General features: G+C 51.3%; 2 protein-coding genes and 1 pseudogene across 3 annotated transcripts; 2 read left to right on the top strand and 1 right to left on the bottom strand.

Moving 5' to 3' along the window:
- Positions 1–567: 567 nt before the first annotated feature.
- Positions 568–25,963, bottom strand: LOC116520549 (annotated as a pseudogene).
- Positions 7,285–10,607, top strand: LOC116520594 (GTPase IMAP family member 2-like). Its single transcript, XM_032234865.1, has 3 exons — positions 7,285–7,389; positions 8,416–8,443; positions 9,397–10,607. The coding sequence occupies exons 1-3, from the start codon at positions 7,357–7,359 to the stop codon at positions 10,167–10,169; spliced, it is 834 nt and encodes a 277-aa protein (XP_032090756.1). The 5' UTR covers positions 7,285–7,356; the 3' UTR covers positions 10,170–10,607.
- Positions 12,067–17,161, top strand: LOC116520590 (GTPase IMAP family member 2-like). 2 transcript variants are annotated; one of them, XM_032234858.1, is made up of 4 exons: positions 12,067–12,115; positions 14,303–14,375; positions 15,237–15,270; positions 16,360–17,161. In XM_032234858.1, the coding sequence occupies exons 2-4, from the start codon at positions 14,343–14,345 to the stop codon at positions 17,115–17,117; spliced, it is 825 nt and encodes a 274-aa protein (XP_032090749.1). In that variant the 5' UTR covers positions 12,067–12,115; positions 14,303–14,342; the 3' UTR covers positions 17,118–17,161. The 2 variants fall into 2 exon arrangements, with proteins under 2 accessions (XP_032090749.1, XP_032090748.1); XM_032234857.1 differs by lacking the exon at positions 12,067–12,115 and adding an exon at positions 12,251–12,453.
- Positions 25,964–26,615: the final 652 nt, after the last annotated feature.

The following is a 26,615-nucleotide window of genomic DNA, read 5'->3' as shown; positions in this document are numbered from 1 at the left end:
TGTTCCTTCCTTTACTTGCCTTCCACCACTGGGCTGCCCCGTCCAATCAAATTCACACGAGAATGTTTTAAGAGCGGGTTGTTTCCGTTCCCATCCGGGTGTTCTTGAAGCCCATCTCGGAGAGCCTGAAGCATCCCTCCTCCCATCCGCCCACCCCCCAGATTTCATGGCACCTGCTACTAAATGTTTGCAAAGAGCAAACACGAACTCTCTGACCCCCCCCACACCACACACACAAACACAAACCCCACACAACCTTTTTGATAAGTGAGGAGATTTATTGTGATGTAGAGGAAAACATGAATATATTTATTGTGATGTAGAAAACAGGTGGCAGACATAGAAAACATAAATTAGGAAAATGGGAAGGGGTGAAGAAATACCCCAAGGATGTCCTGCCTTGATGCTTTTTGGTGCCAGAGGGAGCAAAAGGGAAATGTTTTCAAGATTTTGCTACTATGAGCAAAAGGGCAGGGAGAGTGAGAGGAAGGAAAAGAGGGGGGAAGGAGGGAAGATGGAAAGGAAAGAAAGAGGAAGGAAAGAATGAGGAAGAAAGGGAAGAACGAAGCAAGGAAAGGAGGAAGGGAAGGAAAGAGGGAGGGAGGGGAAGGAAGGATGGAAAGAATGAAAGAAAGAAGGGAGTCCTTTCACCCGAGGGGAGAAACCAGGTTCTCGGGAGACCGAATTGGATCGGGGAGACTCTGCTACCAATTTCTCATGTGGGTTTTCTGGAGGGAAGCGGAAAGCCGAAGGGAGAAGAGCAGAGTGGGGACCTTTTGCCAAGTTGCCATCGTGAGGCCGAGGCTCAGAGATAATTTTTTGGGGGGTGTCCCCTAAACCAAGGGACACAACCAGGAAAAGTTTTTGTTATTCTTGAAGTTCTCTTTGTCGGCCCTCATCATCTCTTCCGTGTAGCAAGGAGCCCCTTTGTTCTCCTTCACCAGCTCATCAATCATGGTCATCAATTCCTTCACCTGAGCCTCTCGTTCTGCTCCTTCGGCCTTGTTGTTGAAAGCCAGGAAGCGGCCCCCACAATTGTACACCTGCTCCTTCAGCCCAACGTTCCCCTGGTCGATGAAGTCCTTCAGAGCCTTTCCTTCCAGATCTTCTTTCCGGGTGAACAAGAGGATCATGTATTGCTTGGCCTTCAGGCTGAAGATCTCCTTGATCAAGCGAGCCACCTCCTTCTCCTCTTAGGTGAAACGGGCAGGACGAATCACCTGCAGAATGACGTGGGGACCCGGGGAGCAAAACTTCACGCACTTGCTCACTTCGTTGGCTGTTTCTCGCTTGGGACGCCCGGTGTCGAGGAATCCGGGCGTGTCCACGACCACCACCTTCCTGCCATTCACCTCGGCCTCCTCCTTTTGGCAACTCTGAGTGACGGAAACGAAAGCCATCTTGGATTCAAAGACGTGCTTTCCCAGGATTGTGTTTGCCGTAGCGCTTTTCCCGTTGCCGGTTTTGCCCACCAGGACGATCCTCCGTTCCTGCTCTACAACCGAAAGGGGGAGAAGAGACAAGAAGGGGACCAGTCAGGAGCATTGTAGATGAGTAGGCTGTTGCCTGAGGGAGGGGTCAAAGGCGTTATCAGTCATGAATCCCTGAGTGCGATCTCAATCCAACCCACAACAAATGCCTTTCTTCTCTCCCGCTCGTTTCCCTTGAACATTAATAGGTCAGATTCTTATAGTGAGCTTAAGCTGGCAATCAATCTTGTTACTCATTTGAACTGCTGAACTTCCTAGTTTTCCTGGCACTTGGAATCTCCCTTTCTCTTTCTTTTCTTTCCTTGTTTCCTTCCTTCCTTCCTTCCTTCTTTCTTTCTTTCTTTTTCTCTCATTTCTCTCTGTCTCTCTTTCCATATCTACCTACCTCCATCAATCCATCCATCATTTGTGGGAGATGTCCCGGCTGAGCCCAAGGGAGGAGTGAAAGGCATCATAAGTCATGAATCCCGGTGAGCTCACAAGCAATCTAAATCTAGCCCATCTTAAACTGTGGCGATTCACAAGGTGGGGGCAAGGAAAGTCATTAAAGGGGGGAAAAACTCGCTTCCACAAATGCCTCACTTAATGACATAAAAATTTTGGACTCCATTTTGGTTGTAAGTCGAGATCTACATGTACTCTCCCATCCGGGGAAGACTTACCTTGGATATGTTCAGACATTTCCAGAGAAATTGCACAGCACAAATCTAAAAGTTTCTGTGTGAGAAGCAGAAAACAGAGTCAGCCAGGGAGTCTCCCTACCCCCAACCCCAGTGGACCCAGGGAGAAATCAGTGGGCGGAAATAAGGATGGGGGGAGGGAGGAAGAAAGAGATGAAGGAAAATAAGGAAAGGAAGAAGGAAGAAAGGAAGAAGGGGGAGGGAGGCGAGGGAAGGAGGAGGGAAAGAAGGAGGGAGGGAAATAAGAGAGGGAGTGTCACGGCTCCTTCACTTAATAACCAAGAAAGAAACCACTCAACTCCATTTTGCAGAATTAAGTGTACTTTTACTGATTATAAGTAATGAGAAGCTAAGCAAAGCTGGATCTGAGCAAAAGGGCGCGAAAGCAATAGATATCAATAAATGATTCATTCCCCTCCCCTTGGTAACCCCATCCCATAGTCCAATCAGTACACCCCACAGCTGTCAGGTGGGAAACATCTTCCAAAATCATCATCAGGTTGGTATGCCAGACAGTTGTCCTTGGCGGGAAACTCCCCTCCTTCCACATGTGCAAACGAATGGTGAGAACAAATCCCAATTAACAGTCCTCCTGTACAGATTATTTCCCCCACCCAAATACCATGTCCTCCCTCCCCCTTTCAATGGCAGCTGAAAAGCAAGCAGCAAAACAGAGGCTGACAGAGAGGGAGGAAGGGAAGGAGGGAGCGAAGGGAGGAGATAGCAATAGCAGTAGACTTATATACCGCTTCATAGGCCTTTCAGCCCTCTCTAAGCGGTTTACAGAGAGTCAGCATATTGCCCCCAACAATCTGGGTCCTCATTTTACCCACCTCGGAAGGATGGAAAGCTGAGTCAACCCTGAGCCGGTGAGATTTGAACCGATGAAGAAAGAAGGAAGGAAATGAGGGAGGGAGGGAGGAGACAGGAAGGGAGGGAAGGAGGGAGGGAGAGAGGGAAGGAGGGAGGGAGGGGAGAGAGGAGATAGGAAGGAAGGAAAGAAGGAGGGAGAGAAATGAGGGAGGGAGGAAGGCAAGAAGGAAGTAGGGAGGGAGGAGATAGGGAGGAAAGAAAGGAGGGAAATAAGGAAAGGGAGGGAAGGAGGAAGAGGAGATAGGAAGGGAGGAAAGAAGGGAGAGAAATAAGGAGAGAGGAAGGAAGGAAGGAGATGGGGAGGGGGCATAGAGGGAGAAAAGGAAGGAAACAAGGAAGCAAAGAAAAAGGGAGGGAGGGGAAAAAACCCAGAATCAACCAAGAAGTCTCCGACCCCCACCCAGTTAGGGCCCTCCCCCACTGATCCTGCGCCCTCCCCCCCAGCTCATTTTACAGATCAACCGTCGGAAGGGACCTTGTAAGGTCATCTAGTCCAACCCCCTCTCCCCCTACCAGGCAGCCCTTCAATTTTGTGGACCTTTGGAGAGTTTTTCAGGAAATGAGGCAGGGAGGGGGGGAGATCCGTTGACGCGGAAAGCGACGGGACCCTCATCTCCGTATCCCCCTCCTCTCTTTCTCTCCCCAGAGAGTCTCCACCGGACAGACACCAACCTGAGTGCCTCTTTCTGGCGGAGGGGGAGTGAGGTGAGGCAAGCCGGGGTGAGTGGGTGGGTGGGTCTCCGCCACCACCGCTTCTCTTTGCTCCAAGGAAGGTCCGCGAGTCGCTTGTCTGTCCACCTATCGCCGCACAGAAATAGCAATAGCAATAGCAGTAGACTTATATACCGCTTCATAGGCCTTTCAGGCCTCTCTAAGCGGTTTACAGAGAGTCAGCATATTGCCCCCAACAATCTGGGTCCTCATTTCACCCACCTCGGAAGGATGGAAGGCTGAGTCAACCCTGAGCCGGTGAGATTTGAACCGCTGACCTGCTGATCTAGCAGTAGCCTGCAGTGCTGCATTTAACCACTGCGCCACCTTGGCAAATAGCTTTGGCAGAACCGAAAGAGGGGGAGCGGGAGGGGGGGTCTTTTTCCCGAAGACACGTGCTTTCAGCGAAGCCCACGGGGAGCGCGCGCGTGGGGGCCGCGATCCAAAACTTGCGTCGGGTCCCAAAAACGCCCCGTTGCAATAAGGGAAAGTTATAGCAATAGCCGTAGCGCGAAAGTTTTCTATCACAGGGGTTTTTACAGATGCTTCCAGGCTGTCCTCTCTGCGGCTGCGCGAGCTGGAAGCGGCGGGGGGGTGGGGGAGAGGGCGAAAGCGAAAGTGTTTGTGGCGGCTGCTTTGTTTGGAAATCACGTGCTTGAAAGAAAGCGATTCCCCCCCCTCACTCAACATACACGTATACACACACGCATGCGCGGAAAGAAAGGCGCCGGCGGCCCGCGTCCGCTCACGGGTTGCTGCGGGGTCGTTGACCGCAAATACCCTTTATATTACTTTACTTTAGTTTATACTTTACTTAATTTTAGTTTTAAATTTTAATTTTAAATCATTGTGGTTCAACTTTTGCATAGAGCGACCCCTCCCCAGCCTCCCGAGTTGAAAAGGGGCGGCCTACAATTGGGGGCTGGGCGGGGTGGAGAAACAGACCCCCTCATTTCATACCAAGCGACCCCCGTCCCTGAAAGGGCAGATCGGGTCACTGGGAAGAGGCGTGGGAGGGGGGAATGATAGACTTGGAAGGGACCTCGGAGGTCATCTAGTCTGACCCCCTTCTCAAGCAGGAAACCCTTACAGAATGACAGAGCCGGGAGGGACCTCCGAGGTCATCTAGCGCGACCCCATGCTCCAGCAGGAGACCCTGACGGAATAATAGTCGGGACTCGGAAGAGACTTCGGAGATCATCTAGTCCGACCTCCCCTCTCCCCCTCCCCCAACTCAAGCAGGACGCTGAGTTGACCAACCAGACTTCGTCAAAGCCCTGTCTCTCCCCCCCCCCCCGCCGAAGGCGCCCGTCCCGCCTCCGATCGCGGGGGTGGGGGAGGCAGAGGCGAGCAAGCGGGGCGTTTCCCATCGGAACTTTTCAGAAAACGTAGCTGGAAGCGCTCGGTTATTCTTTGAAAGGTGGCGGAGCCTGGATCTCCCCCCGACCCACTTTCCACCCAGCCCCGGCTCTTCTTCTTTCTGCGGGTGGGGTTGGGTTTGGGGGCTCCCAGCGCCCTCTCCTGCGGCCGCAGCTTCGCGGGTCGCCAAAGTTTGTCGGAGGGGCGGAATCGCTCCCCCCCCACTCCGGCTTTCGCTTTCCAACCGAGGCGCCCCCCCCCCCCCACAGAGGAGGAACCGGTGGCCGAGGTCAGGTAGGTCGGACCGGGGGTCTCAGCCGGTCTGGGGAGGGGGAGATGGGCGGTGAGGCGGGCGGGGGGATGAGAGGGGAAACGTGTCGATCGTTTGCAAAGCGGGACGAGGAGGGTCCACAGCCCTACAGGGGCGTAGATTCTCCCTTCCCCCCGCTACGACTTTGGGGACGTAGCCCCCCCCGGAGTCTTAGGGGACATAGCCCCCCTTGAGGTCTTTAGGGGTATAGCTTCCCATCCCGGAATCTTAGGGAACATCCCTCGCCCCGGGGTCTTCAGGGACGAAGCCCCCCCCCCCTTTAGGGGACGGAGCTCCCCCAGGCTCTACAACTGGAGGGGGGCATCTTCCTGTTAACCCATCCGTTGTTACTTGGGACCCCCCAACCCACCCACCCCACGGCCCCAAGGAACCGAGTCTCAGGAATCCACCTGCCAGGTTCTAGTAACCGGAAGCTGCGAAAGAGCTTTCTGTAGGTGGCCAGAAGCCCGGGCAGAGGAGAAAGTCCCCGGAATGTAAGAGAGAAAATTTTTATCCCCTCCTCGCCCCTGCCCCCAAAGCTGAAGCCCGGGGATAATAAAATAAGCCACTGGAGCCCCAGGGGACACCCCTCCCCTCATACCTTTAGCAGCTAAATTCTGCCCAGGTTGGACTAGATGACCTCCAAGGTTTAGTTTAGTTTATTAGGACTTGTATGCCGCCCACTCTCGAGTGACTCAGGGCGGCTTACAGATAAAGCAGGGAGGGGGAACATATAAAAATTAAAAAAATACAGACATTAAAATCACACAACATTCATAACATAAAATGGGGCTGGATAAATCAACAGCCCCAGGCCTGCTGGAAGAGCCAGGTCTTAACCGCTTTGCGGAAGGCCGGGAGAGTAGTAAAGGTCCGGATCTCCACAGGGAGATCGGAGATGTTCCATAGGGCCGGAGGTCCCTTCCAAGTCTGTGATTCTGCAAGGGTCTCCTGCTTGACTTGGGGCTGGACTAGATGACCTCCAAGGTCCCTTCCCACTCTGTCTTTCTATGATTTGGTAAAGGTCTCCTGCTCAAGCAGGGGGTTGGGTTAGATGACCTCTGAGGTCCCTTCCAGCCCTGGAACTGATGTGCTGTTTTACTTTTCGACAGAACAGAATCACAGAGTGGGAAGGGACCTCAAGAGATCATCTAGCTTGAGCTAGATGAAATGAAAATTGTCCTTTGGCTCCAGCCCAAGTTTTCTTTGCGGGGGGGGGGGGAACAGTGTGAGCCCAGGTGGGGGGATGTCATGAGCAGGCCTTTGGGGTCTGGGGAAGTGATGAGTCCCCAGGTGGGGTAGAGGCAACCCTCCTTTGTCTTCGGAGATTGCCATGGTGACGCTGTGACTCCCCCTCCTCCTTCTGATGTTACAGAGATCCCACTGTCCAAGGAAGAGAAGAGAAAGAGGCAAGAAGGAGAAGAGAGAGAAGAGAAAGGAAGAGATGTGAAGGAAGGAGAGAGAAGAAAAAAAGAAGGAAGAAGATAGAGAAGGGAAGAGGAGAAAAGAAGGAAGGAGAGAGAAGAGAAGGAAAGAGAAGGAAGGAGAGAGAAAAGGAAGGAAGGAGATAGAGAAGGGAAGAGGAGAAGAGAAGGAAGGAGAGGGAAGAGAAAGGAAGAAGGAAAAAAGGAAAGAAGAAAGAGAGAAGGGAAAAGGAGGGAGGGAAGAAGAAAGAAGAGAAGGAAGGAGATAGAGAAAGGAAGAGAAGAGAAGGCAGGGAAAGAAGGAAGGAGAAGAAAAGAAAGGAGAGAGAGAAGGGAAAAGAAAGGCGGGAAGAAAGAAGGAGAGAAGGAAGGAGACGGGAAGAGGAAGGGAAGGAAGGAAAAAAGGAGAAGAGAGAAAGAAGGAGAGCAAAAAAGGAAAAGGAAGAAGGGAAGGAGAAGAGAACGAAAGAGATAAGAGAACGAAGGAGAGAAAAGGAAGGAAGGAAGAAATGGCCTATCAGTCGTTCGACGACCCTTGCCAGGTAGGTATGGGAGAAGAATGGGATGCAGTCTCCAAGGGAGGGTCCCGGCCCTTCCTTTCCCAAAGTCAGGAGTGCCTAAATGGCCCCCTCCTCCTTTGGGCGAAAGGGGGCTCTGGCGAAGGGGCAGCCCCAGGCGGCTCCACGCTTGTCTTCCCAGCGCCTTGAGTTTGATTCCAGCGCCTTGGAAGGAGGGGATGCCAACCTCTTTTCCCATGTGCCCCCCCCCCTCCGCATTATCCTCCAGGGTCTCTGGGGTGGGCTCCCCCTCCTGGTTTGTTGCCCCCCAGCCCCACCCACCCACCCAGCCAGTCTCTCTCCTTCTTTGCACCCGGGGCCGGGAATCTAGAACTTTCTGGAGCAGAGCATGGCTAGCTGGGAAAAAGCCCTTCCCTTCCCTTTCTCTCTTCCAGATTTTTTATTTCTCTCTTCCTCTCTCTCTCCTTTGTCTTCCACTCCTCTCTACCTTTTCCCATTCCTCCCTCCCTCTCTCCTTCCTTCATTTCTTCCCTCCCTCCTTTCCCTCTTGCCTTCCTTCTTCCCTCCCTCCCTTATTTCCCTCTTCCCTTTCCTCTGTCCCTCCCCTTTTCCTTCCTTCCTTCTTTCACCTCCTACTCCTTCCTTCCTCCCAATTTCCTCCCTCTTTCCTCCCTTCCTCTTTCCTCCCTCTCTCCTTTCCTTCCTTTTCTCCCTTTCTTTCCTTCCCTCTGTCCCTTCTTTCCTTCCTTCTCTTCCCTCCGTCCCTTTTCTTCCTTCCTTCTTCCCTCCCTCCATCCCTTCTTTCCTCCCTCCCTTCTTTCCCTCCCTTCCTTCTTCCTTCATTCCTGGTCAATCCTTTTCCCAGCTCCCAGTTGGGTCCAATTCCTGACTGTGATGCCACTTTCCCAGGGACACTTCACCTCCCTTCCCTGCCTTCGTCCCTCCTTTCCTCCGTCTCAAACCTCCCACCCACTGCCTCTCTGTGGATTATCCTACAGGAGCCACTCCTAATTTTCCATTTCTCTCTCTCCCCCCCCCTTAATCTTTCAGGCCACCGTGGAGCGGAGAGGCTTAGCAGGTAGGTAACACAATCACAACCCACAGAGAGGACGTTTTCTCCACACGTACAACCATGGCAGCGTCCCTAGAGTCTCCGGGGTCCCAGGATCCAAATTCAGATGCTCAGCAACTGACTTGTACTTATGACGGTTGCAGTGTCCCGGGGTCATGTGATCCCCTTTTGCGACCTTCTGATCAGCAAAGTCAAGAGGGAAGCCGGATATGCTCACTCTGTCTATTCTATTCTATTCTATTCTATTCTATTCTATTCTATTCTATTCTATTCTATTCTATTCTATTCTATCATCTATATCTATCTATCTATCTATCTATCTATCTATCTATCTATCTATCTATCATCTATCCCATCCATTTATCCATATTTATCTATCCTATCTGTGTCCACCTCTCTCTATCATCCATCCATCCATCCATCCATCCATCCATCTCTCTCTACCCACCCACCCACCCCTATTTTTACCCCCTCTCTCTATCACATCCATCCATCCATCTTTATCTATCCTGTATGTGTCTATCTCTCTCTCTATCATCCATCTATTCTATCATCCATCCACCATCCATCTATCTAGCTATGTATCCTATCCATCCATCCATATTTATCTATCCTGTCTGTGTATCTCTCATCCATTCATCTATCCTATCATCCATCCATCTCTATCACATCCATCTATATCTATCTATCCTGTGTGTCTATCTATCATCCATCCATCCATCTATCCTGTCTGTCTCTTTATCTCTCTCTTATCAACCATCTATCCTATCATCCATCTCTCTCTCCCCACCCACCTTCCCACCTCTATTTCTACCATCTCTTTCTCCCTCTCTCTCTCTCCCTCTCTCCCCCTCCCTCTCCCCTCTCTCTGTCAATAGTTGAATACATGAACTGAATTCCATTGAGCAGTGTAACTACACTCTGCCCTAACACTGTCCCCCTGTCTTCCAAACTCCCAGGGGACGATGCCGAAGTCCGGCTCATCCTGGTCGGAAAGTCTGGCGGTGGGAAGAGTGCCACGGGCAACACCATCCTCAGAGAGAAGTTGTTTAAGTCCATCTTGTCGGCAAAAATCACCACCCTGAGGTGCCAAAGGGGACAGGGAAGCTGGCAGGGCAAGACAATCTACGTGGTCGACACACCAGCCATGTTCGATTCCGACGATTACAGTGAGGGTGTGCGGCGGGAGGTCATGTCTTGCATTGACTTCTCCCGGCCTGGCCCCCACGCCTTGATCTTGGTGACCCAGGTGGGACGCTTCACTGCCGAAGACGCGGCTGCTGCGAAGTGCGTCCAGGATATCTTTGGGGCAGAATCCACCAGGCGCACGATTGTCCTCTTCACTTGCGTGGAGGATTTGGGTGGGGACCCCCTGCATGAGTACGTCCAAAACTCCGACAACAAAAATCTACGGGATGTGATCCAGCAATGCCGGAACCGCTTCTATGGGTTCAACAACAAGGCTATGGGATCCGAGCGGGATAATCAGGTCTCGGAGCTGATGGAGATTGTGCAGAGAACCATTTCAGAGAACGGAGGTGGGTACTACACCAACCAGCTGTATTTGGAGCCCAACCTGACGGATGGCATTGTCAAAGCTGTCCTGGCGAAGAACAAAGAAGCCCGAAAAATGGCAGAGAATGCGTTGAATTGGAAAGAAAAAATTTTAATGGCTGCAATCATCACTACCGCCTTTGTAATCTTAATATATATTGTAGTCGAACTATCTTAAGTCTTCTTTCGTTCAACATCTTTGGGACAAATCTTCTGATCTGAATGTGGGAAGGGGGCTAGTCTTAAGTTCATGTAGATCACGGGACCCCAACCATTTGGGCCCCAGGGACTGCTTCTGTAGAGAGAGGTTTTTCCGCACACCGAAGGAGCCGTGTTTTCACCTGCCATCTGCATCCTGCAGATGCGGCTTTGCTTCTTTCTGAGAACCGGTTTCTGGCATGCTGTTCCACAGCCCCCGGGACCCCTGATGTAAATGACCAGATTGAGCCTGAGGAAGAGGTCGAGGCTGTCATGAGTCTTGAGTCCCATCCTGCCGACAAGAGATCTGTCCACCTGATTTTGAATTCTGCTGACTTTTCTCTCCCGCTAATTTAGTGCTGACTGTTAGTTGACCAGATTCTTCTGTATTCAACCAAATAATAAATGGAACATGCTGTAACTTAACATATGGTCTCAATCCTCTGCGCCATGCTGTAACTTAAGATATAGTAACATAGTGACTAAATTAGTAGACCAGCGAAATACTGTGGACATAATAGACGTCAGGAAGGCATTTGACAAAGTAGATCGCAACCTACTTCTTTGTAAGCTCGAAAAAAGTGGGATAGACAGCTTCACCACCAGATGGATTTGCAACTGGCTGACATACCATTCTCAACAAGTAGTCCTTAATGGGTCCAAGTCTACATGGAGAGAGGAGAGTAGTGGGATACTACAAGATTCTGTCTTAGGCCTAGTACTCTTCAACATCTTCACTAAGCTGGCAGGAATAGCTAACACCTAGAAGATAGGCTCAAGATCCAGATGGATCTTGACAGATTTGAACACTGGGCCCTATCTAACCAAATGAAGTTCAATGTAGAGAAAAGTAAAGTCCTAACTTAGGCAAGAAAAACCCAAAGTCCACATATGAACTGGGTGAAACCAGGCTTAATAGCAGTGACTGTGAGAGGGATCTTGGAGTCTTAGTGGACAACCAGCTAAATAGGAGCCAGCAGTGTACAGCGGCAGCCAAGAAAGCCAACACAATCCTAAATTGCATTAATGGGGGATACAATCAAGATCACGTGAGGTACTACAACCACTCTGTGAAGCCCTAGTAAGACCACACCTAGAGTACTGCAGTTACAGGAATTGGGCAGGGCTAATCTAGAGGAGAGAAGTACCAGGGAAAACCGGATAGCCTTGTTCCAATATTGGAGGGGTTGCCACAGAAAGGAGGGGGTCAAGCATGAAGGCCAGACAAGGAATGATGGAATCACTGGAGGCTTTCAAGAAGAGACCGGACTAGAAGACCTTCAAGGTCCCTTCCAACTCTGTGATTCAGTGTCTCCTGTTTGAACAGGGGGTTGGACTAGGACTAGATGATCTCTAAATTCCCTTTTAACTCTGTTCTATGTTCTTCACAGTGTAACAGATTTGGAAGGGACCTCGGAGGTCTTCTAGTCCACCCCCCTGCCCGAGCAGGAGACCCAATAACCATTTCTCACGGTTGGTCCAATCTCTTCTTAAAAACCTCCATCTAAAAAACTCTTAATTTTCACCCACCTACCCCACTCCCGCTCTTGGCATATATTTATTGTGAATATGGTGCCCCGCTGATTTACTGGGGGGGGGTGGGTTGTTTTTAACCTCAACCTCCACCACAATGCCTGAACTCACACAACCGCTGTACCCTCGGGGTGGGGGTGGGGAGCAGACTGGGTTCAGAGCTCTCCCTCCCTCCCTCTTGTAAAAAATCTTGGATGGGGGGGGAGGGAGGAAACAACGCAAGAGCTTTTGAAAAAAGGATCTGCATCGGATTCTTCTGGCGATGTTGGGGTTGGGGAGAGGGGAAAGGGCGGTGGGTGTGGGGGGGGGGCGGGGGAGGAAGTGGGCTCTCCCTCTCCCCAAGGTTTGCCTTCAGAAGGAAACCCGGTCCGGACGGAGAAAATCTCTGAAGAGGTAAATGACGTAGTGGACCCGGGACGATGGCTTAAACGGGGGCTGGGGAGGGGGCACCGTGAAATCGCGTTATGGGGGCGGAAAGAGCCCGGTTCCCAATTGCGGGGGTGGCATAGGGGAAGAGGGGAGGGAGTCTCTCCCTGACGGGAGATCCCGTGACCGCCTCCCCCTCCCCTGGGCCGAAAAAGCCAACGCGGGCTGCCAGACGGCGGCACAGTCGCACTTTTAATTGCTTTCGCTTTCACTTTTACCCTTCGGCCACGTTGCGGGTATTTTCTCGGAACGAAAAACGTTTCTATGTTCGGAGTTTTTTCGAGGGCGCGGAAGCCCCAGGCAAGGTAGGGGGAGAGGAGGGGGTGCAAGGCAGGCTCGTTTGGGGAGGGGGAGGGCAGGGGGGTCTCCAATCCCGGATGAAGTGCGTCCTCTCCCCTCTCCCATTCTCCCCCGTCAAAAGCTTTTCCGTGCGCTGATCCGATCTATCTGACCGCCCCTCCGCCCCTTCCCCTCTCCCTCCCTCTCCTTGCCGGTGGTCCCTATCCGGAGAAACCCCTCTGTTTGAGGGGCGTCGGACCGTCATCGACACAAGCCCCCCCCCCCGCGCCTGATTCCCTTTGGCTTGTAGTCTGTCCCTCCCCCCTTTCCAGCGCTTGTTCAGGGAGCGCAATAATCCCCATCTGTAACAGATCCCCGACCCCCCCCCAAGTCCCTCCAGCCCCCCTTCCCATTTCTCTGCTGGGGGGGGGGGGTTGCCCGGGAGATTCTTCCTTGCATTGCCCCAGCTGGGTAGTTACAGCGCGACTTTACGACCACAATGTACGTTGTGAAACGAGACGTTTGTTCAGGGAGGTTTTGCCTCATTCTTTGCCGCTGCCGTTAAGCGAATCGCCTCTGTCAATCAGTGTGCGAACTGGCTGTTAAGTGAATCTGGCTTTCTACACACACACCATGCACGCAAGCCTGGGATGTCGCTGTTCCGCAGGCTGCAAAAACTGGTCCCGTTGACCTTTGGTCGTAAGTATGAGTCTGTTGTCAAATGTCTGAATTTTGATCCCCTGATCACGGGGATGCGACCAAGGTCATAACCTGCGAACAAGAGTCCCAAGTCTGATGTTTTTGGTGCCGTTGTCCCGTTGAATGGTCACTACATGAACTGCCGTAAGTCGAGGTGTCGAGTTGATCAAGGTGATGATCGCAACGGACAAACTCAGCTGCTTCGTATCAAATGAAATTTCGTAATATCATCTTACTGATTTTTTTGTTTTTGGTTCTTTTCGTTGGAAGGCAGCTGGATGCTGAGATTGGCGGTGAATAAATGTACGATGGAAGTAAATGGGCAGGGGGTTGGACTAGAAGACCTCCAAGGTCCCTTCCAGATTCTATCCACCTTTACGCCCAGAATTGGGATCAGAATTTCCGTGGCTTAAGGCAGTTGAGAAGCTAATTGTGTGGCTTCTGCAGTTGGCCTACTCAGGGTTTTTTTTCAGCACCTTGTGACTTCCGACAGTCCCCAAATGAATGGTCATAACTTGAGGTCTACTTTGTAAATATGTATATGTATGACAATGTAGTGACCAGGTTTATGGTTGATTTTGTTAAGGCAGACCTAGCAAAGGAGGGGGGCTTCCACAGTCCTCGACCTACGATCACAAGTGAGCCCCACATTTTGGTTGTTATGTGAGACATTTGTTCCATCAGTTTTGCTTCGCTTGATGACCTCTCTTGCCACTGCCGTTAAGTGAATCACGGCAGCGGTTTAACTGAATCACATGGTTCTTAAGTGAGGCTGGCTTCCCTGTTGGGTTTGCTTGCTCAACCGGTCGCAAAAAAAGGGGAATCGTGTGTCCCTGTCCCACAGCAACTGTGTGGGGAAAGGTCATATGTCCCTTTTTGTCGCTAAGCGAATGGTCACAAGTTGAGGACACCCTGTGCCCCCAAGTCATTTAACAACCCCAGGGAAAAGGTGGTCAAAATGGGGCTGACTCACTTAACAACTGCCTCGCTTCACAATGGGAATGTTGGTTTCAATGGCGGTTGTAAGTCGAAAGGGAAGCTCAGTTCACTGAACAGTTAACAGGTGCAGCAATTCATGCAACTCGCTTAACAACTGTCTCACTTAACAACAGAAATTCTGGTCCCGATTGGGGTCGTAAGCTGAGAACTACCTGTAATTGTTTTTGTGGTTCGCAGGGACCCAGGTCTTCAAAGCATCGTGTGTGAAAGACGGGAAATGGCATTTCTACAGCGTCGGGAAAACGTCGAGGTACGTTGTATTTCGAAGCAAATCTACCCTTTTAAGTCACTTCTCTTCGGCCTGGGGTTCCATCCAGGATCAGGAGCTCACAAAGTGGGAATCCCCAGACACTGCTAATGTCGTAAATATGAGTCAGTTGCCAAGCATCCAAATCAGGGGTGTCAAACTCACATCGTCAGGGTGGTGTCGCGTGACGTATTCATACTTCCCCCCCTTCGCTAAACCAGGGGTAGGTGTGGCCAGAGGGTGTCGTGTCCAGTCCACGGAGTGTTACTTTGGCAGCTCTGATCCAAATTCTGCTCTGTTCTCATTTCAAATGAACTAAATGAACTGCTGTAAATTGAAGACTAGTCCTCGACCTACGTCCCAAAATTTCCATTGCAAAGCGAGGCAGCTGTTAAATGGGTTTTGTGCCATTTCTCCACCTTTGCTGCCAGTTGTTAAGTGAATCCGTGCAGTTGTTAAGAATCGTTTATACGGTTGTTAAGTGAATCGAGCTTTCCCATTGACGTGGCATGTGAGAAGGTCGCTAAAAGAGGTCCCTTAACTTGGGACAACCCCACCGTCATAAATACGAGTCGGTTGCCAAGTGTCTGAATTTCGATCGCAGGACCGCTGCAACGGTTGAACGGTTGAAAGAGACTCATCGGTCCCTTTTTTCCCAGTGCCGTTACAACTTAGAACGGTCATTAAGTGAACGGTTAAAAGCCAAGGACTGTTTCTTTAAGGGGGTGGGCTGAGAAGCGACAGAATCCGAATCGTCGCGCATTGCTATTTGGCCGGCTCAGTCTGGGCAAAGCCGTTCCGTGGTCGCCCTCCATGGACCCTCTTGGCGTTTCTTCCTTTCTAACCCCGAGTCTTTCGTTGCAGAGCTTTCTGAGCGCCCTGAAGAGGAGCGGAGAAGGTAAGAGGGGCCACAGGGGTCTTGTGGGGAGGGGGACCCTTCATGGGTCTTTTGCTCTTTCCTTCAAAAGAGCTCTTGCCCAACCACTGATTTTCCCCAGGGGCCAAACGACAAACCAACATTTCAGGCGTTAAGCAAATTGTGAGTCATGCCCAATTTCCCCTTTGTCAGTTGGGGGTTGTTAACCCAATTGAGATTGTGAAGGTCACGCACACACACATATCCAGATAGTCCTCGACTTACAACACTCGACTGTTCGGAATGACAACAAATAATCGTCACTTATGCCTGCTTTTCACTCTGACATCCATTGGGGCATCCCCACGGTGAAGTAATTTACCTTCGGATGCTTGACAACTGGTTCACATTTATGACAGTTGCAGTGTCCTGGGGTCATGTCGTCCCCTTTTGCGACCATCCCACGAGCAGTTCATGGGGAAACAAGATTCACTTAACAACCGTGTGGCTAATTTAAGAACGGCAGTGATTCACTTAACAGATGTGGCAAGAAAAGTTGTAAAATGGAGCAAAACTCACTTAACAACATAATTTGTTCGTAAAGTGAAGGCTACTACTAATAGCAATTCTCCCAGGCCAGTCAAAAGACCCAGTGAGGCCCAGAGACATAAAATATCAGCACTAACATGCCAAAATTGAGGGCAGGTAGTCCTCGACTTACAACCACAATCGAACCCCACACTTCTGTTGCTAAGTGAGACATTTGTTAAATGAGTTTTGCCCCCTTTTATGACCTGTGAATCACTGCAGTGGTTAAGTGAGTCACATGGTTGTTAAGGGAATCTGACTTCCCCATTGATGCGGCTGGTTAGAAGGTCGTGAAAGGGGAATCACATGACCCCAGGAGGCTGCAACTGTCATAAATATGAACCAGTCTGGTCATGTGACCACGGGGATCCTGAAATGGTTGGTAGTGAGAAAAAGGGTCCTGAGCCCATTTTTTTAGTACTGTTCTAACTTTGGTCACTACATGAATGGTCGTAAGTTGAGGACTACCTGTATTTCCAATTGCAATCAGTAAGGACTCTTCTTTAATGGACCTCAGCAATTCTGTGTCTTCAACACTCACAGAGGAACTCCGGCTAATTCTAGTTGGAAAATCCGGCAGCGGGAAGAGTGCCACGGGTAACACCATCCTCGACCGGAGAGAGTTTGAGTCAACCTTGACAGCAAAGATCACCACCCTGAAGTGCCAAAGGGGGCAAGGCAGCTGGCAGGGCTTGACGGTCATCGTGGTCGACACGCCAGCCATGTTTGATTCTGACAACTACAATGAGATTGTGCGACGTGAGGTCATGGCTTGCATCGAAGTCTCCCGGCCGGGTCCACATGTCCTCATTTTGGTAACCCAGACGGGACGCTTCACCGCGGAAGACGTGACCGCTGCAAAATGTGTCTGGGATATCTTTGGGGCCGAGTCCGCCAGGCACACAATCGTCCTCTTCACCTGCGTGGAGGATTTGGGTGGGGACTCCCTGCAGGAGTACGTCCGAAAGTCCGACAACAAGAATCTGCAGGACCTGATCCAGCAGTGCGGCAACCGCTTCTGTGGGTTCAACAACAAGGCGGTGGGAGCCGAGCGGGAGAGGCAGGTCTTGGAGCTGATGGAGATGGTGCAGACAACCGTTTTGGCGAACGGGGGGAGATACTATGTCAACCAGCTGTACTTGGAGCCCAACTTATGGGATGAAGGCATCAAGCTGTTCCTAGATCGGAACAAAATGGCCCGGAGAAAATCGGAGAGAAGTTGGTGGCATAATCGTTATTGTATTGCTGGTCTCTTTGTGGGTATTGTGTTTTTCATTGTTATTGTGATACATTTTTCTTAAGGTGTTCTCCTTTCTAAACGTCCGGTGGTCGTATGTGCAATAAAAAGGCTGTTCGAAATTTGTGGTTGTGCATTTGTATACAGCAAGGGTTCTGGAAAGTGTGTCTGCACAAGTGAAGAAAGTTTCATCATGGATATGGGGAATCTAGGTAGCTTGTGAAACCACATGCACACACACACACACACACACACACACACAGACATATATACAAACACCAGGTCCATTGTCTTCTACAAAGCCGGTCCGCGGTGCCCAAACGAATGGGGACTATTGGTGTACAGCACTGGTGCGAAAGTGGATTGCGTTGCGAATCGGACTGTGACTATCATGACGTTTTCTGCCTTTGCTGACCCATATGCGCCCCACCTGCCACCTGTTTAACATGCCTGGACAGCCCTACAGGTAATCCTCCATTTAGAACCATCCATTTAGTGAGTTACGACAGCATCGGAAAAGTGATTGGCGACCGTTTTTCATGCTTAACGACCGTTGTAACATACCTGCTGTCATGTGAGGCTCTTGACAACTGACTTATTGGCAATGGGAAAGACTGACTCATTTAACAACTGCTTTTCTGCCTTACCAATGGCAGCGAGTCACTTCATCGCTGTGGTAAGAAAGGGCGTAAAATGGGGCAGAACTCAATAACGGCCCTAGCAGTGGAAAATTCACAAAAGAAGCTAAATACTTATTGCAGGAACCCACACCTGAGCTAAACTGCGAAGAAGGATTACCGGTAATTTGCGGATTAGCAGCCACAATCGAGTCAAAACTTCCTGTTGTTCAGTGCGACATTTGTGTGACCTCCAACGAGATGGGGTGGGGGGGAGAGACCCGGTTTGCCAAGAGGGGCGTTGTTCTCCCCTTATGTTTGAAATGCAGAAGGATGGCAGTTTGCGCTAAGCATTGGAGACCCCCCACCACCACACTCGACCTGGGGTAGCCGTTACTGATGGCAAAGGAGTGGGCAGTGGAACATGGACTCCCCCGTCCCTCCCCTCTAGGCAGTCCAGATCTGCCACTCGGGGGTCAGGGCGTCACTTGCAACTCTTGAGGAGGGGGGGTGCTGTTTCTCCCCTTCCCCTGAAGTTTTAGGCTGCCGTTTCTGAACTGCTTGAGGGGGGGAGGGAGGGGGGGCGAAGAGCGGAGAAAGCAGTTGAAAAGCAGGGCTCTCCGGGAGAGCAAATCTCAATGAGGACTAGTGGCAAACAGCCATCCTTCTGCATTTCAAACATAAGCCCATGTTCCACTGCCCACCCCTTTGCCATAAGTAACGGCAACCCCAGGGTCGAGTGTTGTGTGTGTGGGGGAGAAGCGCAAACAGCCATCCTTCTGCATTTCAAACATAAGGGGGGAACAACGCCCCTCTTAGCAAACAGGGTCTCCCATTTCATTGGACGTGACTGGGCGGGGGCGGGGGCTGCTTGGGGGAATGGGGGGGTGACTTTTCTTCAGTCACGTGATTGCCGGGCAGTGCAGAGCCCTCTGCCCCCCCCCATTCGCTTTCTACTGGTGGCTTGCCTGCATTGTCTGGAGGGCAGGATGGGTGGGCTGAAATGTGTATCCGGTGAGGGGTGAGACTCGGGGAAGGAGGACGTGGGGAGGGGGTGGAAGGGGACTGAGAGACAGACTGGGGAGGACAAATGGAGCAGAAGAGGCTCCAATTGGTTAGAACCACAGAATCCCAGAGCTAGAAGGCTACCTTGAGGTCATCCAGCCCAGCCCCTCCTCAGGGCGAAGTTGAGAACAAAAGTGTGTTTTTTTTCACCCAGAGCTCCTCGGGCCTCCAGCTGAAATCTTCATGTCTGAGAGACTGGACAGCCACTTGTCTGAAATGGTCTCTAGGGTTTCCTGCCCGAGCAGGGGGTTGAACTGGATGACCTCTAAGGTCCCTTTCCAAGTTTCTATGATTTGGTAAGGATCTCCTGCTTGAGCAAAGGATAGAAGGTCTTCCTTCCTTCCTTCCTTCCTTCCTTCCTTCCTTCCTTCCTTCCTTCCTTCCTTCCTTCCTTCCTTCCTTCCTTCCCAAAATGAATCCGAAAGAGCTAGAAAGGATGATTGGAAGCATGTGCGTCGTTTCTTCAGGTTGCTCGGTCGAGCCAGGAGCACGACGAAGGCTCCATCCGACTCCTCCCGACTCCGGTGCATCGCTGGGAGGGTGGGAGAAGCAAGGGCAGGATTGAGGGGGGGGGAATCTGTCCTTCCCTTCCCACCCAGGAGTTCATCGGGTCGACCTGGAGGTTTTGAGGGGAGGGGGCTTTGAGGGGCGGGAGTGCCGCTTCCAGGCCCCTTCACTTTTGCCTCCACCGTTAGGGCATCCTCTCCACCCTCCTGTCGCAGGATGGACAGCAGTGGTGTCTGGAGCTTTGAGGTTGGGGCATCAGGCATTGGGTGGGTGGGTTGTTCTTGTGGGAGGAAGCCCCCTTGGAGAGAGAAGAGGGGAGAGATCTCAGCTCTGGGTCACCAAGAGATGCTTTTCAAAAAAAGTTTGGGGTTAGTGTTCGAGCCCCGTCATTTATTTATTTATTTATTATTTATTTATTAAATTTATAGGCCGCCCAATCCCGCAGGACTTAGCAATAACAGAAACAATATTTACAGGTGAAACTCGAAAAATTAGAATATCGTGCAAAAGTTCATTTATTTCATTAATGCAACTTAAAAGGTGAAACTAATATATGAGATAAGACTCGTTACATGCAAAGCAAGATAGTTCAAACTGTGATTTGTCATCATTGTGATGATTATGGCTTACAGCTCATAAAAAATCCACCATCTCAGAAAATTAGAATATTACATGCAATCAATAAAACAATAAAACAATAAAACAAGGATTGTACATAGAACAATATCGGACCTCTGAAAAGTATAAGCATGCATATGTACTCAGTACTTGGTTTGGGCCCCTTTTGCAGCAATTCCTGCCTCAATGCGGCGTGGCATGGAAGCTTTCAGCCTGTGGCACTGCGGAGGTGTTATGGAAGACCAGATGCTTCAATAGCGGCCTTCATCTCTTCTGCATTGTTCGGTCTCATGTCTCTCATCTTTCTCTTGGCAATGCCCCGTAGATTCTCTCTGGGGTTCGCGTCAGGCGAGCTTGCTGGCCAATCAAGCACAGTAATCCCACGGGCATTGAACCAGGTTTTGGTGCTTTTGGCAAAAGTTGCTCTCATCAGAAAAGAGGACTTTGGACCACTGAGCAACAGGACTTTGGACCGAGGGAGACAGATCTATTTACCAGTTGATGTTATCACCTCCCCCTCCTGCTCCCCTTCCTCTTCCTCCTCATTCCTTCTCCACTCCTCCTGCTCCCTCCTCCCGCTCTTCCCCTTCCTCCCCCTTAGAAAGTTATTCTCCTGCTTCCCTCCCCTCTTCTCCCCCTCTGGCTCCCCTTCCCCCTTCTCTTCCAATTCCCCCTCCTCCCTCTTCCTCCTCCTCTCCCTCCTTCCTCTCCCTCTTCATCTCCTCCTCCCCTCCTCCCTGTCCCGCTTCCCTCCCCCTCTGGTTCCCCTTCCTCCTTCTCTTCCAATTCCCCCTCCTTCCTCTTCCTCCTCCTCTTCCCCTAACTCCTCCCTCCTTTCTCTCCCTCTTCCTCTCCTCCCCCTCCCCCTTCCACCCCCCCTCTCTTCCATCTCTCCCTCCCCTTCTGCTCCTCACCCTGTTCCTCCCCCTCCCCCTCTTTCCTCCCTTGGCTCCTGCCCTGCACCCACCGATCCCAATTAAGCAAACCCCTGGACGATATTATTTTATTCCAATTTCTTCAGAAAGGATCTGATAAAAATGGGGTACTCTCTTCACAGAGGGAACCCCAAACATCAACTTGCATTCTCTTATATAATTAACACATCAAAGGAAAATTCAAAAGAAAAGTCGAGAGATTCTGTACGAGAAACACATCCTCCCCTTTGCACAGGAAATCAATTACACAAAGTGAAACACGTTACATAGAATACCATACAGGTCGTCCTTGACTTACAACCACAATTGAGCCCCAGATTTATGTTGCTGAGTGAGACATTTCTTAGGTGAGTTTGAGGCCCCCTTTTACAACATTTCTCCTCACCATTGTTCATTAAATCCCCGCGGTCATTCAATTCCCCCCCCCGTTGTTAAGCGAATACGGCTTCCTTGGTCACAAATAAGGATTGCGTACACACACACCACAGGCCACTGCTACCGTCCACGGTCAAGCATCCGAATGCCAATCAGGATAACATGGGGAATGCTGCAAAGGTCATAAGTGTGAGAAATGGTCATAAGTCACATTTTCCCCATGCTGTGGTAAGTTTGAGCAGTCGCTAAATGAACTGTCGTAAGTTGAGGACTACTTGTAACAAGGGCTGCTTTCTTGAGGGGGGGGGGTATTCAGACAATTGAGCTAGCCCCAGATATTTAAGGTATGGAAACAGTGGGGCCGACTCAGCTTTCCGTCCTTCTGAGGTTGGTAAAATGAGGACCCGGATTGTTGGGGGCAGGAGGCTGACTCGGTAAACCTCTTAGAGAGGAATGTAAAAGCAATCTGAAGCAGTATATAAATGCAATTGCTATCGCTGTAGATACACCGAGAACAACCCAAGCAGGGCAGATAAAGATTGATAATATTGAGAATGGGATAAGATTGAAAGGAACTCGAGCAATAAAGACATAAATTAAGCTCCTCTCCTCTTTTCGGGAATTGAATTTAGTAACATGTACAATGGGCCAAAACAAAACTTTGTATTGATTAGTTAGAGAGACTTCCGACTCATGTATGAGGTCATCTATGCTGCGATTGGTTGCCACAAATATAAAGGGGGTGTTTCCCTTTTTTCCCGCCTTTTTCTTCCCTTGTCTTCTACATGCCGTTTTATTTTACCTCAGGGTGTGCCCGGATGCCTGACTTAACTTGCATTGTTTCTCTCTGGAGGATGACAAAGATCTCCATGACTTAGACAAAAAGTCTTTAAAATGTTACAAGTTAGTTAGTGTCTCCGATGTCTTCTAGAGAGCTGCTGCACAACTCCGTGACATTTTGTCTTGTCTTAGTACCTTCTCCTATCTCATATCCACCGCATACCTTATTCTGTCTTATCCTCCCATATCAATATCTTCTCTTTTCGTCTTACCCTATCTCAGGTGTCCACAACCTGTGGCCTTCGGCCCAATACTGGTCCGTGGCCTAATCATCATCAGGCTGCATTAGTGGCCAGCTGCTGCATGCACCTCCCCATGCATACACAGCCCCACTCACACGAGCCTCATTGCGGGAGCTTGAGGCCCCATTCGTACTAGCCTCATCCCAGGTGCCTGTGGCCCAAGTCGTGCGAGCCTCCCCGCAGGCACCCACAACCCCAATTTGTGTGAGCCTCGTCCCGGGCATCTTGGCCCCACTCGAACGAGTCTCATTCCAGGTGGCCGTGGCCCCAGTCACGCGAGCCTCATCAAGTGAGATTGTGGCTCCACGTGTGTGAGCTTCATCATGAGCACCCACAGCCCCACTCACGCAAGCCTCATGCACTTGCCCTTCCCCACAAATTCACCCCCTCTTTCCCCCCTCCTGCTGCTCTGGGCTGCCATCTCAGAAAGGTTGGGCACCCCCGCCCTATTTCATATTCACTCCATATCTTATGTAATCATCGTAACCTACCACATATCCACCACATATCTCACCATCTTTTTCTATCTCATACTCACCTTGTATCTTATTTTATCGTATCAATTCCAGAGCCATTTATGAAGGAACAACTGCCACAAAGTGTGGGCCACGAGGGGTTTGCAACCGGGCCATGGAAACAGCACGTGAGTGCATGTGCACACCCTCCATTTAGTGAGCGCCGGACACATATGTACACTGGTTGCGCAAATGCGTGTGCGTGCTGGCCACTCGTATGGAACCATTCCCTCTCCTCCCTCCCCCGGCCAGTCGGCAAAGCCAGAAACATTGGGGAACTCTGGTGAAGGGGGGGGGGCGCGATCCCGCTGCCCTTGGGAAAGACGGAGGAAGATTTTCACAAATGACAACCTAGTTTTATCACCGGCTTCCAGGAAGGGTGACGAAGACCCCTGGCTGACACTCCCCCAGGCCTCTTTTGGCAGGCCAAGGAAAAAGGAGACACGCCGAGGACACCAGAACAGAAAACATATTCTGCATGTCTGCGATGGTTACTTCTCCATTAAAGAAAGGGAAACAAAAATTATGGGGAGTCCTCAATTTACAACACTTCATTTAGTGACTGTTCAAAGTTACAACGGTGCTGAAAAAACTGACTTAAGGCCAGTTTCCTCCCTTACAACCATTGCAGCATTCCCATGGTCATGTGATCAAAATTCAGCTGCTCGGCAACTGACTCATATTTACGACGGTTGCCATGTCCTGGGGTCACGTGATTCATCATTTGACAGGCAAAGTCAATGGGGAAACCGGATGCACTTCACGATAGTTTGAACAATGACGGTGACAAGAAAGGTCATAAAATGGGGCAAAGCTTCCCTCACAAATGTCTCCCATAGCCATAGAAATTTGGGGCTCTCCTGCAGTCGTAGCTCGAGGACAAGCTGCGTGTTGTTTTCATGACCTGGAGGCAAAACGAAGTCGGGATCCGAACGCTTAAGGGAAGAAGTATCGACACGCTGCGACAACTCCATTTCCCAGGCAGGAAAACACCCTAACAAACCCATTTCTCAGCCAGGACAATGCCAATCCGCAAAGGGCACAACAGAATGTAAGGAGACAAAGTAGGTTGATGCTTCTTCGGTATTGCTCTTGGTTCTGCTTTATGAACATCCGGATGTGCTCATCCCGTAAGTTGGGCTCCAGGTATAGCCGGTTGACATAGTATCTCCTGCCATTCTGGAAAACGGTTCTCTGCACAATGTCCATCAGCTCCGAGACCTGCCTCTCCCGCTCGGCTCCTGTGACCTTGTTGTTGAACCCGTAGAAGCGGTTCCTGCACTGCCGGATCAGGTCGCATAGATTCCTGTTGTCGGAGTTTCGGACGTACTCCTGCAGGGGGTCTCCACCCAAATCCTCCACGCAGGTGAAGAGGACAATCATATGCCTGGTGGATTCTGCCCCAAAGATATCCCGGACACATTTTGCGGCGGCCGCGTCTTCGGCAGTGAAGCGTCCAACTTGGGTCACCAAGATGAAGGCGTGGGGGCCGGGCCAGGAGAGCTGAATGCAAGCCATGATCTCTCGTCGCACAATCTCTGTGTAGTCATCAGCATCAAACATGGCTGGCGTGTCGACCACAGTGATCTTCGTGCCCTGCCATGTTCCCTGCCCGCTTTGGCACTTCAGGGTGGTGGTTTTTGCACTCAAGATGGACTCGAACACCTTCCGGCCAAGGAGGGTGTTGCCCGTGGCACTCCTCCCACCTCCAGACTTTCCAACCAGTATCAGCCGGAGTTCGGCATGATCACCTGGGAATTTGGAAGACAATCTTACCAAAATGCTGACGTCCCCTGTAGCCCTGGAATGTTGTTGATCCTTCTCCTCTTTCTCATTCCTTCCTTCCTCCCTCAACACTCCTTCCTTCCCTCTCCTTCCTTCCTTCCTTCCATAACCTTTTTCTTTCCTTCCTTCCTTCCTTCCCTCCCTCCCCCTCCTTCCTTCACCTTCCCTCCCCCTTCCTTCCCTCCCCTTTTCTTTCCTTCCTTCCTCCCTCCCCTCCCCCTTTCTTCCCTCTCTCCCCTTTTTCTTTCCTTCCTTCCTCACCCTCCTTCCTTCCTCACCCTCCTTCCTTCAACTCCCCCTTTCCTTCCTTCCCCTTCCTCCTTCTTTGTCACCTCCCTTTTCCTTCCTTCCTTCCCCTTCCTCCTGTCCCTCTCCTTTTTCTTTCCTTCCTTCCCCTTCCTCCTTCTTCCTCACTCCTTTTTCCTTCCTTCCTCCCCCTTCCTCCCACTCCTCTCCTTTTTCTTTCCTCCCCTCCCTCATCCCTCCCCTCTTTCCTTCCTTCCCTCTTCCCTTTTCCTTCCTTCCTCATCCCTCCTTCCTTCCCATGCCTTTTTCCTTCCTTCCCTCCTTCCCTTCCCCCCCTTCTTCTCTCCTCCCCCTCCTCCAGAGTTTCCAGAGAAAGATCCGGGAGAACTTTGGGATTTTTACCTCTCTCGGCGGCGTCCATCCCTCCTCCAAGGCCACTTCAGATCTCCCCCTCCTCAAAATCCCTGAGGGGAGAAAGCAGAACCCAAAGCTGTTTTCTTTTTCTCTCTCTCTTCCTGCTTGAGTTAGGGGCTCAGGGGAGGGTCTGCCCATCCCAGGAGGACACGGCTGCGCTCTGAGGACCCTCTCGATGGGGTGGGCTGCCCCCTCCAACGGTACCCAGTGAGTTGCACAGCCAGCCTCCCTCGGTGACTCCCATAGCCGCTCCGCCAGGCTCCCTTTGGAGGAGCAAGACCCAGAGCCCAGCAGAATCCGTCTCTAGCACCCTCTGCCTTAAGAGACCCCAGACCCAATTTCCTGTCCTCCCCATCTTCGGGACTTCACCACAGCCCCCTTTGTAAAGCGGCTACAGGATCTTTGGAGGGACTCCAGCGGGGTGCGCCAGGCTCCCAGGACCCCCTCCTCCGGGATGGGGGAGAAGACCCCTACACAATATGCCTCGGTCCTAACAGACTCCTCCCCGAGTGCGCAGCAAAGCAGCTGCGCCAGGAAGCCACGGAGCCCTGGGAAGGGAGGCGGGGACTTCTTCACCCCCCCTTTCCCCCGCTTGAGCCGCCCCCAGACCCATTTCAACCCGAAGGAGCTTCCTACCGGATCCAGGAGAGAGACACATAGAGAGAGCAGGCACTTTACGCGGACGGAGGCTCGCGCAGCGAATCAGCCTGGCGGACGATCGCGGGTCCGAGAGCGCAAGAGCCGCCCCCTTCCCTCCCCGCCCCACCGCTGGCCGATTCGCGGAAAGCACGTGACTTCTGTCAAAGTGAAGGTGGAAGCGAAGCCTGAGAGCCGGGCGGGCGGGGCAGCGGAGGAGCAACGGGGAGGGGAGGAGGGGTTGCCGAGGTAGGGCGGGGGGTGTCCCATATCAAGGGCGATGGAGAAGTCGGGGGTCACCGCTGGTGTTGCTCTTTCTTTCTTTCTTTCTTTCTTTCTTTCTTTCTTTCTTTCTTTCTTTCTTTCCTACCCTCCCCCTCTCTCTTTCCTTCTTTCTTTCATCCATCCTCCCCCTCCCTCCCTCTCTTTCTTTCCCTTCCTCCTGCCCTTCTTTCATTTCTCCTTTATTTCCTTCCCTCTCTCCCTTTCTCTCTCTTTCTTTTTCCTTCCTTCCATCCTCCCTCTCTCCTGCTCTTTCTTTCCTTCCTTCCTTCCTTTCCCTCCCTCCATCCCTCCCTTTTAATCAGTGGAACAACTTGCCACTGGATGATGTGGCTGCTCCCTCACCAGAGGTGGCAAAGAAGAAACCAATCAGCCATTTTTCTGAAATGATACAGGGTCTCCTGCTCCAGCAGAGGGTTGGACTAGAAGACCTCCAGGGTCCCTTCTGCCTCTGTTGTCAGTCTCTTACTCTGTTAAAGACCCCG

The sequence above is a fragment of the Thamnophis elegans genome, chromosome Z (genome assembly GCF_009769535.1).
Source record: "Thamnophis elegans isolate rThaEle1 chromosome Z, rThaEle1.pri, whole genome shotgun sequence".
NCBI lineage: Eukaryota > Metazoa > Chordata > Lepidosauria > Squamata > Colubridae > Thamnophis > Thamnophis elegans.
The sequence above is the reverse complement of the archived record's forward strand: the minus strand, read 5'-3'. Positions and strand labels throughout refer to the sequence as shown.

Excerpts from the sequence above, each read along its gene's own strand:
- LOC116520594 (XM_032234865.1), top strand. The coding sequence starts at position 7,357 with ATGGCCTATCAGTCGTTCGACGACCCTTGCCAG. Across the intron at positions 7,390-8,415 it reads CGTTCGACGACCCTTGCCAG|GCCACCGTGGAGCGGAGAGG; the intron begins GTAGGTATGGGA and ends TTAATCTTTCAG. Across the intron at positions 8,444-9,396 it reads GGAGCGGAGAGGCTTAGCAG|GGGACGATGCCGAAGTCCGG; the intron begins GTAGGTAACACA and ends CCAAACTCCCAG.
- LOC116520590 (XM_032234857.1), top strand. The coding sequence starts at position 12,413 with ATGTTCGGAGTTTTTTCGAGGGCGCGGAAGCCCCAGGCAAG. Across the intron at positions 14,376-15,236 it reads AGCGTCGGGAAAACGTCGAG|AGCTTTCTGAGCGCCCTGAA; the intron begins GTACGTTGTATT and ends CTTTCGTTGCAG. Across the intron at positions 15,271-16,359 it reads CCTGAAGAGGAGCGGAGAAG|AGGAACTCCGGCTAATTCTA; the intron begins GTAAGAGGGGCC and ends CAACACTCACAG.